This window comes from Antennarius striatus, chromosome 14 (genome assembly GCF_040054535.1).
Source record: "Antennarius striatus isolate MH-2024 chromosome 14, ASM4005453v1, whole genome shotgun sequence".
In the NCBI taxonomy this organism is placed as follows: Eukaryota; Metazoa; Chordata; class Actinopteri; order Lophiiformes; family Antennariidae; genus Antennarius; species Antennarius striatus.
In genome coordinates this window covers 719197-731696 of record NC_090789.1, presented here as the reverse complement: position 1 = coordinate 731696, position 12500 = coordinate 719197, and the positions used below count along the sequence as shown (strand labels likewise).

At 48.7% G+C, this 12500-nt stretch overlaps 2 protein-coding genes and 1 long non-coding RNA gene across 3 annotated transcripts in view; 1 reads left to right on the top strand and 2 right to left on the bottom strand.

Moving 5' to 3' along the window:
* cdc42se1 (CDC42 small effector 1) overlaps positions 1-5171 on the top strand; it is an 8883-nt gene extending 3712 nt beyond the window's left edge. Inside the window, exons 2-5 of the mRNA XM_068332605.1 lie at positions 542-890; positions 2812-2913; positions 3048-3119; positions 3246-5171. Coding sequence (XP_068188706.1) covers positions 741-890; positions 2812-2913; positions 3048-3116 — 321 coding nt within the window. The 5' untranslated portion in view covers positions 542-740 and the 3' untranslated portion in view covers positions 3117-3119; positions 3246-5171. The remainder of the gene's footprint in view (positions 1-541; positions 891-2811; positions 2914-3047; positions 3120-3245) is intronic.
* Positions 5172-5349: 178 nt separating this feature from the next.
* On the bottom strand, positions 5350-8951 carry LOC137607073 (bcl-2/adenovirus E1B 19 kDa-interacting protein 2-like protein). The gene is made up of 10 exons (XM_068332559.1): positions 8808-8951; positions 8659-8721; positions 8497-8577; positions 7967-8128; positions 7647-7886; positions 7472-7574; positions 7253-7384; positions 6864-6950; positions 6647-6745; positions 5350-6556 (listed from the first exon to the last, which is right to left on the bottom strand). Exons 1-10 carry the CDS (start codon positions 8923-8925, stop codon positions 6532-6534), a joined length of 1110 nt encoding a protein of 369 aa, XP_068188660.1. The 5' UTR covers positions 8926-8951; the 3' UTR covers positions 5350-6531.
* Positions 8952-9077: 126 nt separating this feature from the next.
* LOC137607111 (uncharacterized) lies at positions 9078-10828 on the bottom strand. Its single transcript, XR_011037957.1, has 3 exons — positions 10428-10828; positions 10176-10223; positions 9078-9739 (listed from the first exon to the last, which is right to left on the bottom strand). It is a non-coding gene; the product is annotated as an uncharacterized lncRNA (long non-coding RNA).
* Positions 10829-12500: the final 1672 nt, after the last annotated feature.

The following is a 12500-nucleotide window of genomic DNA, read 5'->3' as shown; positions in this document are numbered from 1 at the left end:
GCTCAGTGGTCCAATTTTTACATTTTGCTTTTAGCTTCCAATATATACTACACAGGCTAATGCTAACAGGTTTCATGTCACTACACCATGCTAAGATGCTTAGGCTAACGCTAACAGGTCCAGATCTCTACGTCATGCTAAGAGACTGAAGTTAACGCTAGCAGGTCTGGGATTATTTTGTGTGTTGTTTCCTGTCGGGGCAAACCTCCAGCCTTTAACGGGCGCCTGGCGACCACACCCAGGGCTCCTCCCCCTGCTCAATGACAGGCTGCCTTCCTGTTGGGGTTCGGGGTAAACCGGAGTCAGACCATGTCTCTGGAACGAGTCGACACGACGGTCGTAACTCATTCACAGGGTCTCTGAACTATTCATGTCATCATCTGATGAGAGTAAAGAGAAGCAGTCGATAAAAATGTGATCAAAACGTTTATCAGGAAATCAAGACGAGATGAACTCGGGTTTAAAGGAGATGCAAAAACAAGGTTTAAAAGTGAAACCGAGGTAAAAAACGTGTCTAAATGTTTATTTTCTGCGTCCACAGATCAAACCTGAAGCTCCGTTTGGATTCTTTTCATCTCATCGGTGGATTATAATCTGGAATTAAAACGTTCTCCTCAGAGACGCTTTACTTTTCCCATCAGCCCCTGGAGTCCTCCTGCGGACACCTCTCTGTCTGAGGTCCGGTTTCTTTGGGGGGGATTCGGTTCTCCGTTGGTTGCTGCCGGTGCAGTTTTGTCTGGATGCCCCAGGACTACCCACAGGCTGCAGTTCCTTTCCCGGCCTGCAGGGCGGCAGCAGAGAGCAGCAGCCGGCCGCTGGACAGACGGGGCGTCGGCATGAGCGACTTCTGGCACAAGATGGGCTGCTGCGTGGTGGCCAAGCCCCCACCGGTGAGACGCCAAAGAGCACGCATATGTGATTAGCTACACGGGTAGCTAACAGCTGCTAACCACTGCTAACCGCTGATAGCCGCTGCTAACAGCTAATTCAGCACGAGAGAAACAAACAGCTCAGGTTGAATCCCGAAAGTGTTCAGACTATTCCCCAGATCAGCAGTGGTTACTCAACAGGAAACAGGTGGCACGACTTCCTGTTCCTCTGTAACCTTTGACCTCTGACTAAATAACGTTATCAACATGAGTTTGTTTGTAGTTCAGCTTTGTTTGTAGCTGAAGTTGTGATTAGAAGTAGTTATTTGTGTAAGGTAATAGTGTAGAAGTAGCTCAACATTAGAGGACCAATCAGAGCAGAGGAGGAAGCTGATTGGAGGTTTAAACAGCCAATCAGCAACAGCTGTGCATCACAATATCTGAAGCCTGAAAATGATTACATTGGAGTTGAATAAAAAGCAGCTTGGTTTTTGTTAAGAAGGTAAAAGCTAACCAAAACGTAGCTAAACTTAGCTAACGTTAGATAATGAGGTTCAACATTTCTTCTTTGACCATATTAGGACAAACCTCCATTGAAGATACACGTAGCTTAAAATGAATCGTAGCATGGTTGATCATGTGTTAGCTACATTAGCAACTATGCTAAGCTACACTGTGTAATTTGGCTGAGCATGAACATGCTAGCTCGTTGCGGCGGCGTCGAGGTGGGGCAGGCTGCTGGTGAACCATCGAGTCATTGTGGAGGCTTTCCAGCCCCGGTGACAGGAAGTCCTGCCCTCCTGCTTCCTGTCTGTATTTATAGAAGCTTCTGTTTGTTCCATTGTGGCTTCAGCTTCAGGGAAGTTCAGCTTCCTCCAGATCCAACACGTCTGTGACGTCAGAGCCGAAGGACTCCGACCCGTTCTCCTCCTCTCGCTCTGCTCCAACACGAATGTTGAACCTTTTATTGTTTTATTTTTATCTGACACTTTTAGTAACTTCACTGTTAAATCTTATGAAGTATGATGATTTCTCTTCTATCAGCTAATAATCGATCGAAGATCAATAACTTGATCTGACCACCGCCTGCCTGTGATGTCATTCATCAAAGCATTTTATTTTGAAAGTCCAACCTGTTTCCCTGCTTTGATGCTAATGACTGACTGTTGACACAATAATGATGCTGATGATGATGTTTACCACGTCAACACAGCGGTTGCTAGGAGACGCTCTGCTGCCAGGGAGCCTCATGGAACCGCAACAGATAACAATTTTATAACATTTTAAAACATATTTTAAGTTCTGTTAATTATTTTCATTCATATTAATTAGCTAGCAAGCGGTTGAACGCTAATGTTAGCCAGAGATAATGGGCGAAACGTTGATAAAATTGAGGAGGCTAACTGCGGAAACGGCTTGCTAGCGACGCCGGGGCGGGGAAAAAAACAAAAACAGGAAGTGACATTAACGAATGGGCGTGTCTGTGGGTGTGTCTGTGAACGCCTCAGGGCCCCGGCCCGGTTCTGGTTCGGGTTAGTGTCTGGACCCGGTCCTTCTCGGTAATCCTGAGGGATGTAAGCCTCTTCAATCGAAGCTAACGCTTCTGATCGGGATCAGATGCTCAGCAGGATTACCCAGAATGCAGCAGGATGGGCTTTTAATGAGGCGTTCGCTGGCCGTCGGCCAGAGCTCGGACAGGCCGTGAAGGCAGCCTCATGAGTCTGTCATGTGTCAGAGCCTGAAGGCCTCACCGCCGTCACAGGACCGTTAGCCCTGGGTGTGGTCTCACAGGCAGTTTGTAGATGTTTGATCACCTGCAGACAAAACTCAGGGTTTGTGGAGGCATGACAATGATCACAAGACTAATGGTGTGTGTGTGTGTGTGTGTGTGTGTGTGTGTGTGTGTGTGTGTGTGTGTGTGTGTGTGTGTGTGTGTGAGTAGAAGAAGAAAAGGAGGAAGATTGATCGCACCATGATTGGAGAACCGACCAACTTCATCCACCTCACACACATCGGCTCCGGAGAGATGGACGGACTGCAGCCGGTGAGACACATCTGTCTGTCTATGTGTGTGTGTGTGTGTGTGTCTGTCTGTCTGTCATCATCAGTAATAATTGTGTGTGTGTGTGTGTGTGTGTGTGTGTGTGTGTTTGTGTGTGTGTGTGTGTGTGTATACAGTCGGGATCGGTTCAGGAACAGATGAGGTCCAAAGGTCCCAACATGAATGGCAGGAACAGCCTGTTGTAGCTGGTAAACACACACACACACACACACACACACACACACACACACACACACACACACACACACACACACACACACACACTGACCTGTAGGGGGCGCCTCCAGGTTTTGACTTCCTCCTGTTTCTTTCAGGTGTTCAGGAAACCAACCAGCTGACGGAAAAGCCCCGCCTCCATTGAACAAGCCTCGCCTCCATTGTCGGACCAGCGCCTGGAGGCGTCGCCCACCAGGAGGCGCCATTCTGCCCTCAACACCCACCACCACCCCCGTCAGGCGATCTTTAATGGGGGAGACTATCTGAGAATCCGTGGCCACCAATAAAAATAACCAACAATCTAGAGGCGTTTCCATGACGACCACCCGGTCCGCACCTCATCAGGACTGAAGGCAAGGACTACATCTCCCAGCATGCCTTTAAACCAAACTGCAACAGCTCCAGGATTCAGGAACTTTAATTTCAAACTCGAGGAACTTTTATTCAGATGATGTCACTGGACTCCACTTCCCACAATCCTCTTCTGTTCAGGATATAAATGACAGAATGTCTGTATTTAAGAAAGACAAACTGGGGGAAACCAAGAAACCAAGGAAAAAACTGCATTTCCCAGCATTCATAAGAAAGATTTCTTGAAGCCTCACAGGAGGGGCTTTTCTAAAGGATGATTCCTGATGGACTCCCAGGATGCATTGCTCCGCCCCGCTTCACCACGTGTGCAGAATGATTTAAGACTGTTTAAGGAGACGGGAAAGTCCCTCAAGTGTGTGTGTGTGTGTGTGTGTGTGTGTGTGTGTGTGTGTGTGTGTGTGTGTGTGTGTGTGTGTGTGTGTGATGTCATCTGTTCTTAATGTTCCACCATTATAAATTTAACCGTCTCTTCATGAGTTCCAAACGTCCGTTGGTAAAAATCCAGACGAACGATCGTCGTGTTTGAAGGCAGAACTTCAACGAAACGTTTTCAGGAACGTTTGTGAACTTTTTGGACTCAAACTTTTGGACATAAAGACGTTCAACTGACGGATTCGTCGTTTTTAGAGTTCGAGCATCGAACCTTTTCTTCATGTTTTGTCACGACGGTGAAAATCAGTTTAATTTATTCATCTTGTTTTTATCAAAATAATCAAGTTTATATTCTAAAACTAGATTAAATGTAAATGTCCTCATCGACATCTGAGGAAAACGTTTGAAACTTTATATTTCTGATTTGATCCCAAAACAAAGAAAAGCACCAAACTCACAGATCAGCAGAAACAGAACATGAACCGGCATCTGGGAGCAATCAGCTGCCGTCTACATGACCGCTGAGTAGTTACCATGGTTACCGCTGAGTCACAGCGTTCCCCTCGCCGTGGCAACCGGCCACATCCTCTGCGGCCGAGACCGTCGCGGCCAAACCGGCTATTTAAAGAGAACCGGAGCCGAGGGCGGCGCGGTGCGTTCAGGTGACTCCTCAGAGCGTGGGACGCTTCACGTTCAACCGCGTGTCTGGTCATGTGACTGTTGTCGGATTCAGTCCTGTCTACTGTGATCGCATTGCGTTAAAAGTTGGTGCCAATTTGGTCCTCGCCAAGACAAGCTAGCAGCTACGTAACATGCTAGCTAGTTAACATGCCAGCTAGTTAACATGGTAACTAGCTAACATGCTCTAATGTTAATTAACCAAACAATAAACCAGCCAATCAGCTGACAGCCTGTCAAACAAACGCTCTGCGTCTGAGGTAACCACGATGCTAACGTAAACATCTTCATCGTCATGACAACACAGCAGCAAACATGATATCATTGTTTTCCCTCCGAGTCGTCTGTGACCTCTTGACCCCGTCCGCCTCGTGCCTCCTCTTCCTCACTTCTTCTTCCTCACAGTCCGTCCGTTCATCAGACGTTCTTTTCACGTTTTATGTTTTTGTTGTTTATCGAGTTGTTTTCTTGTTGACATTATTGACATTTATTATCTGTTGTCTGAATGCTTCTATTTACTGTTTTGATCACCAAACATTTCTGTGACTTTTTAAGCCTCTGTTAAAATAATCAGACGTCAATAAATTAAGTCAGGATTTGTTTGTTTGTTGTGACTTGCGTGTTTGCTTGTTGTTGTCTATGATTGTAAATAAACATTAAGCTGCAGTTCCTCTGACGTCCACTAGATGCTGCTGTGACAAACCAGCTGAGCCAAGGTGTCGCTTCAAGTCTGATTGTGGATAAAAACCCATGAAGAAGAAATGAAGGTTCAAACGTGATCAAAGGATAATTAAGAGGCGCGTCAGAAACACGTAACCATGTTTATCTCTGTTACATCAGCCAATCAGAATGCATTCCTCAAAGTGACATCATCAGACCAGACACTTCCTGCAGAGCTGCCTCTGAACCAATCAGCTGTTTTTATCAGGGACCGATCTGATCAATCATTAAATATCAGTTTGTTTTAACTGAGTAAAGATAGAAACAGAAAACTTTGTTAAAAAGATTTAAAACAATGATTTTCTTTGATCCAATCAGATTAAACCTCCAGAATTGAGTGTAAAAACCAGAAAAAAACATGATCATGTGACTTGGGATGAAGGAACTGATGAGGTCATGTGACTCCAGACGGGTCTGATGCTAGCACGCAGCTAGGCTAACAGTTCTGTGAAAAACAAGGTCATAAAAACTCCGGCTGAAGCCTGTGTTCCTGTTTATTGAGCTTCCTCAGCAGTGACATCACTTCCTTCCTGTCAGGCTCCATTTCCTGAGCAGCCGCTGGGTCACACACACACACACACACACACACACACACACACACACACACACACACACACACACACACACACACACACACACACAGGCAGGCCTCGGGGAGGCGATGACATCATCCAGCAGCACAGCTTCATGTTTCCTGAGGTTCTAACCAGCTGAGTCTTTGGGGGCGTGTCCAACCATTTTGTTCTTTGGGGGCGTGTCCAACCATTTTGTTCTTTGGGGGCGTGTCCAACCATTTGTTCTTTGGGGGTGTGTCCAACCATTTTGTTCTTTGGGGGCGTGTCCAACCATTTTTTGTTCTTTGGGGGCGTGTCCAACCTTTTTTTTTCTTTGGGGGTGTGTCCAACCATTTTGTTCTTTGGGGGCGTGTCCAACTCCCTTCTGGTTGCTTCAATGTGCGTAAGACTTTGGATCCAGTCTATTAATTATTCGTGGGCGTGTTTTACGGTGATTTTGAACCAATCAGAGCTCACCTCCTTCCCCTCTGAAGCCAGGTGTATCTCACCTGGAATCGCCATCTGACCTCAGGAGGAAGGATCGTCCAAACTCTCCTTCCCTGATTGGCTGAGAGTGGACTGAACTAGGCTGCGACCAATCACGGATCAGGAGCCCGCCCACACCTGCCTGTCAGGTGACGCCAACCGCCTCAGAGCATTCTGGGACGGCGAGGACGTGCCTGGTGTTTCACCTGGACAGGTTCTGGTCGTACCTGTAGCCACGACAGACGACCGTCAGACCCCCCCATGACCACACCCACATCGAACATGACCCCGCCCCCTTGTTTTAATGAAGGACTCACTGTGTGACGCAGGCGGGGATCTGCACGTGCTCAGTGGGGACGAGGCGGGACAGATGCTGGAGGCTGTCCACCAACTGGAGCTTCCTGCTGAACTTAGAGCTGAGGAGGAAGAGGAGGAAGAGGAGGGGATGAGGAAGAAGAGGAGGATGAGGAAGAGGAAGAGGAAGAGGAAGAGGAAGAGGAAGAGGAAGAGGAAGAGGAAGAGGAGGGTGTTTACCTGATGAAGGGTTTGATGATGGTGATGAGGGCCTTGATGTACCAGGTGGGGTGAACCACGTAGAACCCCTTCAGGTTCTTCCTCAACCTGTCGTCGTGGAGGACCAATGAGAGAAGAGCAGCAGGTCGGGCGTTGTCATGGAAACACTTTGTTAGCTACTCCGCTACAACGGCTAATGTACGGTTGTTAAAGCCTACAGATGTCCACCAATCAGCTGCTTCTATTGGTCCTACTCTGTTGTATGAAGACACAGGAATTCTGCCCCCTAGTGGAAACGACTGAAACAACACCCCCCAAAAAACTGTCTACCATTAGCTAACCTGTCTGTAATGTCAACCGCTGATTGGACGGGTTAGTGGACCAGCTGACCGGGGGGCGGGGCTTCGTACCTGCGGTCGATGGTGGTGTAACACTCTCTCAGCCAGCTGATTCCTGGGAGTTTGTCCTTCTGACCGCCGGCGCAGAAATAGACCATCACGTAGTTTTCTGCTACCATCAGGTCCAGAGTTCCTACGACGAACCTGCAGACGCAGACGCAGACGCAGACGCAGACGCAGACGGGTCAGGCCTTCAGGTGAACGGGTCGCGTTCCAAACCAGGTGACTCACCTGAACAGGTGATCCATCACGTAGGGGTAATTCTCAACACTGTTTTGCGGCAGGTAACAGGAAGAGAACACGATGATGTCATTCATGCCGTCTCCATAGTAACCTGAGAGGACACACAGGTGAGTGGTGGTCTAGGTCCGAGCCGGTTTCAGAACCAGGTGACGGGTCCCGGTACCTCCATGGGAAAGAACCCTGAGGAACGGCTGCAGGACACTCATGTTGACCCGACTCTCCTGGGGGGGCGCCCCCGTGGAGAAGCAGCGCCATCGGACCCCCTGGCTGTCCACCACGTCCTCCAGGGCCCCCAGTGCACCCTGGTCCGCCTCGGGTCCAGGACCACCCTGAGCTCCCGATTCAGATCCAGAGTCGAACTCCCTACGACGGCGGGACGCGACCCCCAGACGCCGAAAGTCACCTGGAACACACGACCACCCGGTCGTCCATCAGCCAATCACAGCCTGGCATCCTCCACCTTTACAACCTTTGACCTCTCACCTTCCAGGTCTAGGTCGTACACGGGGAAAGGCAACGAATCGCTGTCAGATGGCGTTTCCATGGCGTCCAGGTCCAGGTCCAATCCCGTGTCGTCGTCGTCTTCAGTCGACGGAGAGAGGAAGGCAGACGGGAAGTCGTCCGACAGCGCCGAGTCACTGCGACCTGAGGAAAACCCGGGTCAGAACCAGTCAGAACCAATCAGAACCAGTCAGAACCAATCAGAACCAGTCAGAACCAGTCAGAACCAATCAGAACCAGTCAGAACCAATCAGAACCAATCAGAACCAGTCAGAACCAATCAGAACCAGTCAGAACCAGTCAGAACCAGTCAGAACCAATCAGAACCAATCAGAACCAGTCAGAACCAGTCAGAACCAGTCAGAACCAGTCAGAACCAATCAGAACCAGTCAGAACCAGTCAGAACCAGTCAGAACCAATCAGAACCAATCAGAACCAGTCAGAACCAATCAGAACCAGTCACAACCAGAACAAGAACAGACGTCTGAAGGACATCGGGTCTGGTCCCCACCTAGAGACAGGCTGAGAGCTGGAGCCACCAGAACCTTCTTCTTTGGTCGGGACCCCTTCAAGGACAGACTGGTGGGCGGAGCTTTAGACAGGACATGAGGTCACAGGTTGTTATCAAGAAGAAGAAGAAGAAGAAGAAGCAGAGGGACTGGAGACCTTCTACCTGGTCTGTCTCTGGTTGGCGTCGACGATGACGACGGCTCGGAGACAAACTTCTCAACAGCTCCTGAAAACAGGAAGTCAGAGAGAAGAAGAGGAGGAAGTGAACCAGGAAGAGTTAAATGTTCTGACAGGAGATGAAGATGTCCTCACCTTCCTCGTCTCCAGCAGAGGGTTCTTCCTCCTCCTCCTCCTCCTCCTCTGATGGACAGGAAGACGAACGTCTCAGTGCAGACATCAGGTCCTCACGTGAGGTTCTCCTGTTCTTCATACCTGCCAACTCAGCGCCTTTCTCCTCCTCCTCCTCCTCCTCCTCCTCCTCCTCCTCCTCCTCCTCCTCCTCTACAGAGGAAGAGCCAAGTTATTTATTAGTTTTTAAAATTTAAGCTCAACACAAATCAATCGTTGTGTGTGAAACAGTTTAGATAGATAGATAGATAGATATATACTTTAATGATCCCAAGGGAAATTCAGGTTTAGTACCCATTTGATCACCGGATGGAGGAGGGGGCACGGGGGCGGAGCTAAACACAGCTGGAGCGGGAGTACTGGTTCTGTCAGTGGTGATGGGAGTACTGGTTCTGTCAGTGGTGATGGGAGTACTGGTTCTGTCAGTGGTGACAGGAGTACTGGTTCTGTCAGTAGTGATGGGAGTACTGGTTCTGTCAGTGGTGATGGGAGTACTGGTTCTGTCAGTAGTGATGGGAGTACTGGTTCTGTCAGTAGTGATAGGAGTACTGGTTCTGTCAGTGGTGATGGGAGTACTGGTTCTGTCAGTGGTGATGGGAGTACTGGTTCTGTCAGTAGTGACAGGAGTACTGGTTCTGTCAGTAGTGATAGGAGTACTGGTTCTGTCAGTAGTGATGGGAGTACTGGTTCTGTCAGTAGTGACAGGAGTACTGGTTCTGTCAGTAGTGATAGGAGTACTGGTTCTGTCAGTAGTGATAGGAGTACTGGTTCTGTCAGTAGTGATAGGAGTACTGGTTCTGTCAGTAGTGATAGGAGTACTGGTTCTGTCAGTAGTGATAGGAGTACTGGTTCTGTCAGTAGTGATGATTTTCTCCACGTCCTCATCTGCTTGTGACCTTCGCAGAAAATAGAATAAAAAAACCAAAGTGTGAAAACACAACAAACACACAGTAGAACACACACACATATGAATATATTATATACACATAAATGTGTATATAATATATACGTATATGTGTGAATATAATATACACGTATATGTGCGTTTATAATATATACATATATGTGCATATATAATATGTACGTATATGTGTGAATATGATATATACGTATATGTGTGTGTGTATATATGTATATATATGTATATGTGCGTATATAATATATACGTATATGCAGATGACATAAGAGTCTTTCTGCCACACTGAACCTGCCATCCTGCAGTAGTGACATCACAATCCAAGAAATGAATATTTCTTATTGTTGTGCAAATAAAAATCACAAACAGAAACACGTAGCCAACAAGCTAGCTGAACGTGACCCGAGCTAACTGACCTGGGGGCGTCGTCCGGCTCCGCCTCCACTTTGGACTCCATGTTGCTGCTGAGAAAACATGTGATCAGTTCAGAAGCAGTTGTTAAAGAACAAGGAACAAGTACATGATCTGAAATATATGGCATACACACACACACACACACACACACACACACACACACACACACACCTGTGCGCTACCTTGAACCTGTTGAATAACCTTTATTTAAACAGTCTTATCTCCAGGTCAGAATGAAGGAGACGGATTCTCACCGAGACCAGAAAGACTGAAGGGAAAGACTTCTTCTGTCCGGACGTCGACGGGATCAGCAGCCAGGTGAGACAGGTGAGACAGGTGAGACAGGTGAGACAGGTGAGACGGGTGAGACAGGTGAGACAGGTGAGACGGGTGAGACAGGTGAGACAGGTGAGACAGGCGAGACAGGTGAGACAGGTGAGACAGGTGAGACAGAGCTTTCCGAGTGGACTCTAACACCTCACCTGTCTCTCTCTCTCTCTCTCGGCGGACTCTCTACCCGCTCCACCTCAGAGGTGTGGTGTGTTGCCACAGCGAAGGCCCGGCCCTGTTACCATAGCAACATGCCTGTACAAGCAGAAGTTCAGGTGTGGTGCGTGGCGGTCTGCGTGCCCTTACCTGCTGACTGCTCAGGAGTTCTCATGTGTGTGTGTGTGTGTGTGTGTGTGTGTGTGTGTGTGTGTGTGTGTGTGTGTGTGTGTGTGTGTGTGTGTGTGTGTGTGTGTGTGTGTGTGTGTGTGTGTGTGTGTGTGAGGCGTTTGAGGGCGTCGGTCCTTTCAGGTGTCTTCACAACAAACTGACAAGTTTTTATTTCATAACTTTGATCGACTAAAAACCAAAGGGGTGATTTGTTGACGCCATGCGAGCAGCTCTGATTGGCTCGCTGGGGGGCCAAGTTCTAACCTGGGAGATTTAGCCCTCAGTATCGTCTGACAGGAAGTCTTTCCCAATCAGGAGGTTCATATCTTCAACTAAAGGCAAAGGATGTCAGGGCTCCCCCTAGTGGTGGTCAAAGGGCTAAAGGAAATGTAGGAACACAGACCATCGTCCAATGTAAGACCAAACAGCTCAGACCCCGCCCCTTTGGGGGCCTAATGTGGCCCCCAGTCCGACCCGTCCTCCCAGCTTGGTTTACAGAAAACTGGTCGGGAGTTTTTATTCATCCTGCTGATCAAACAATGACGCGAAAAACCTTCCAGTCGGGGTTTCCAGCGTGTTTCCCCCCCCCCCGTGATTCACCACTGATACACGGCTATCTGACTGCCTCCCTGCTCTCCCCGCCCCCGCCTGACAAGAGGACTTTGAGCTGTCAGACGGACGGACCAGGAATGAGCCCGACCCCCCCAGTATAAGGCCTTGCTGTTAGTCAGCTGACCGCCGGAGACTCTGGTGTGAATGTCTCCGGCCAGCAGGGGGCGGCGTGGGGGAGGCCCACCAGGAAGTATTCATTCATTCATAAAACAGACATCAGAAGAAAAAAACAAAACTTTTTATTTTTAGTTCCTTGGGTCAAAGGTCACCAATCCAACTGAACAATTTAAACACATTTGTGTTTCTGACAGAAGAACAAAGACGTAACGCTGCTTCAGTCAGGTGGTCCCAGTGCCGCCTGATGCTGGGCTGGTACTGGGAGCACTGGGAGCACTGGGAGCACGGGGAGCACTGGGAGCACTGGGACCACTGGGACCACTGGGAGCACTGGGACGGGTTCTCTCCGGTGTGGCTCCTCACACTGACGCTCCTTCCTGTTTCTGAGACATCTTTCTCTGCCGCGCTGCTGCTCTGATGCACCAGCCTCAAGGGATTATGGGTAATCGCCCCGCTGCACCCTGAGAAGAGAAAGATCAACACAGATCAATCAGCTGATCAATCAACCTGATTACCGTCCATTAAATCTGATGTTAGAAGATCATCCATCCATCCATCATTCATCCATCATCCGTCCATCCATCATCCAGCCATCATCCATCCATCTAACCAACACGTGACACGTAAAGCTCCACCCCTCCCTCTACCGGATGTCATGCAGCGGCTCTTCCTCTCCTTCCGTCTCACATTTCCCGGTTGTCTCCTTTCTAACACAAAACCCGGGACAAATACGCTCGGTCTGGCTGCTAGCATGCTAACATAGAACGGATGTAAACAGACACCACTACTTCCGGTCCTTCTTCTTCTGTGGTTTCCTGGTGGGTAGCAGACAGCCCTGTGCTCCACACCGCCCCCCTCTGGACCGGACTAAAGCCGTTTGTTTCGTGTTACTGAAGCACAAACATATTTATTACACACAAATAAATAAAGACACACAACAA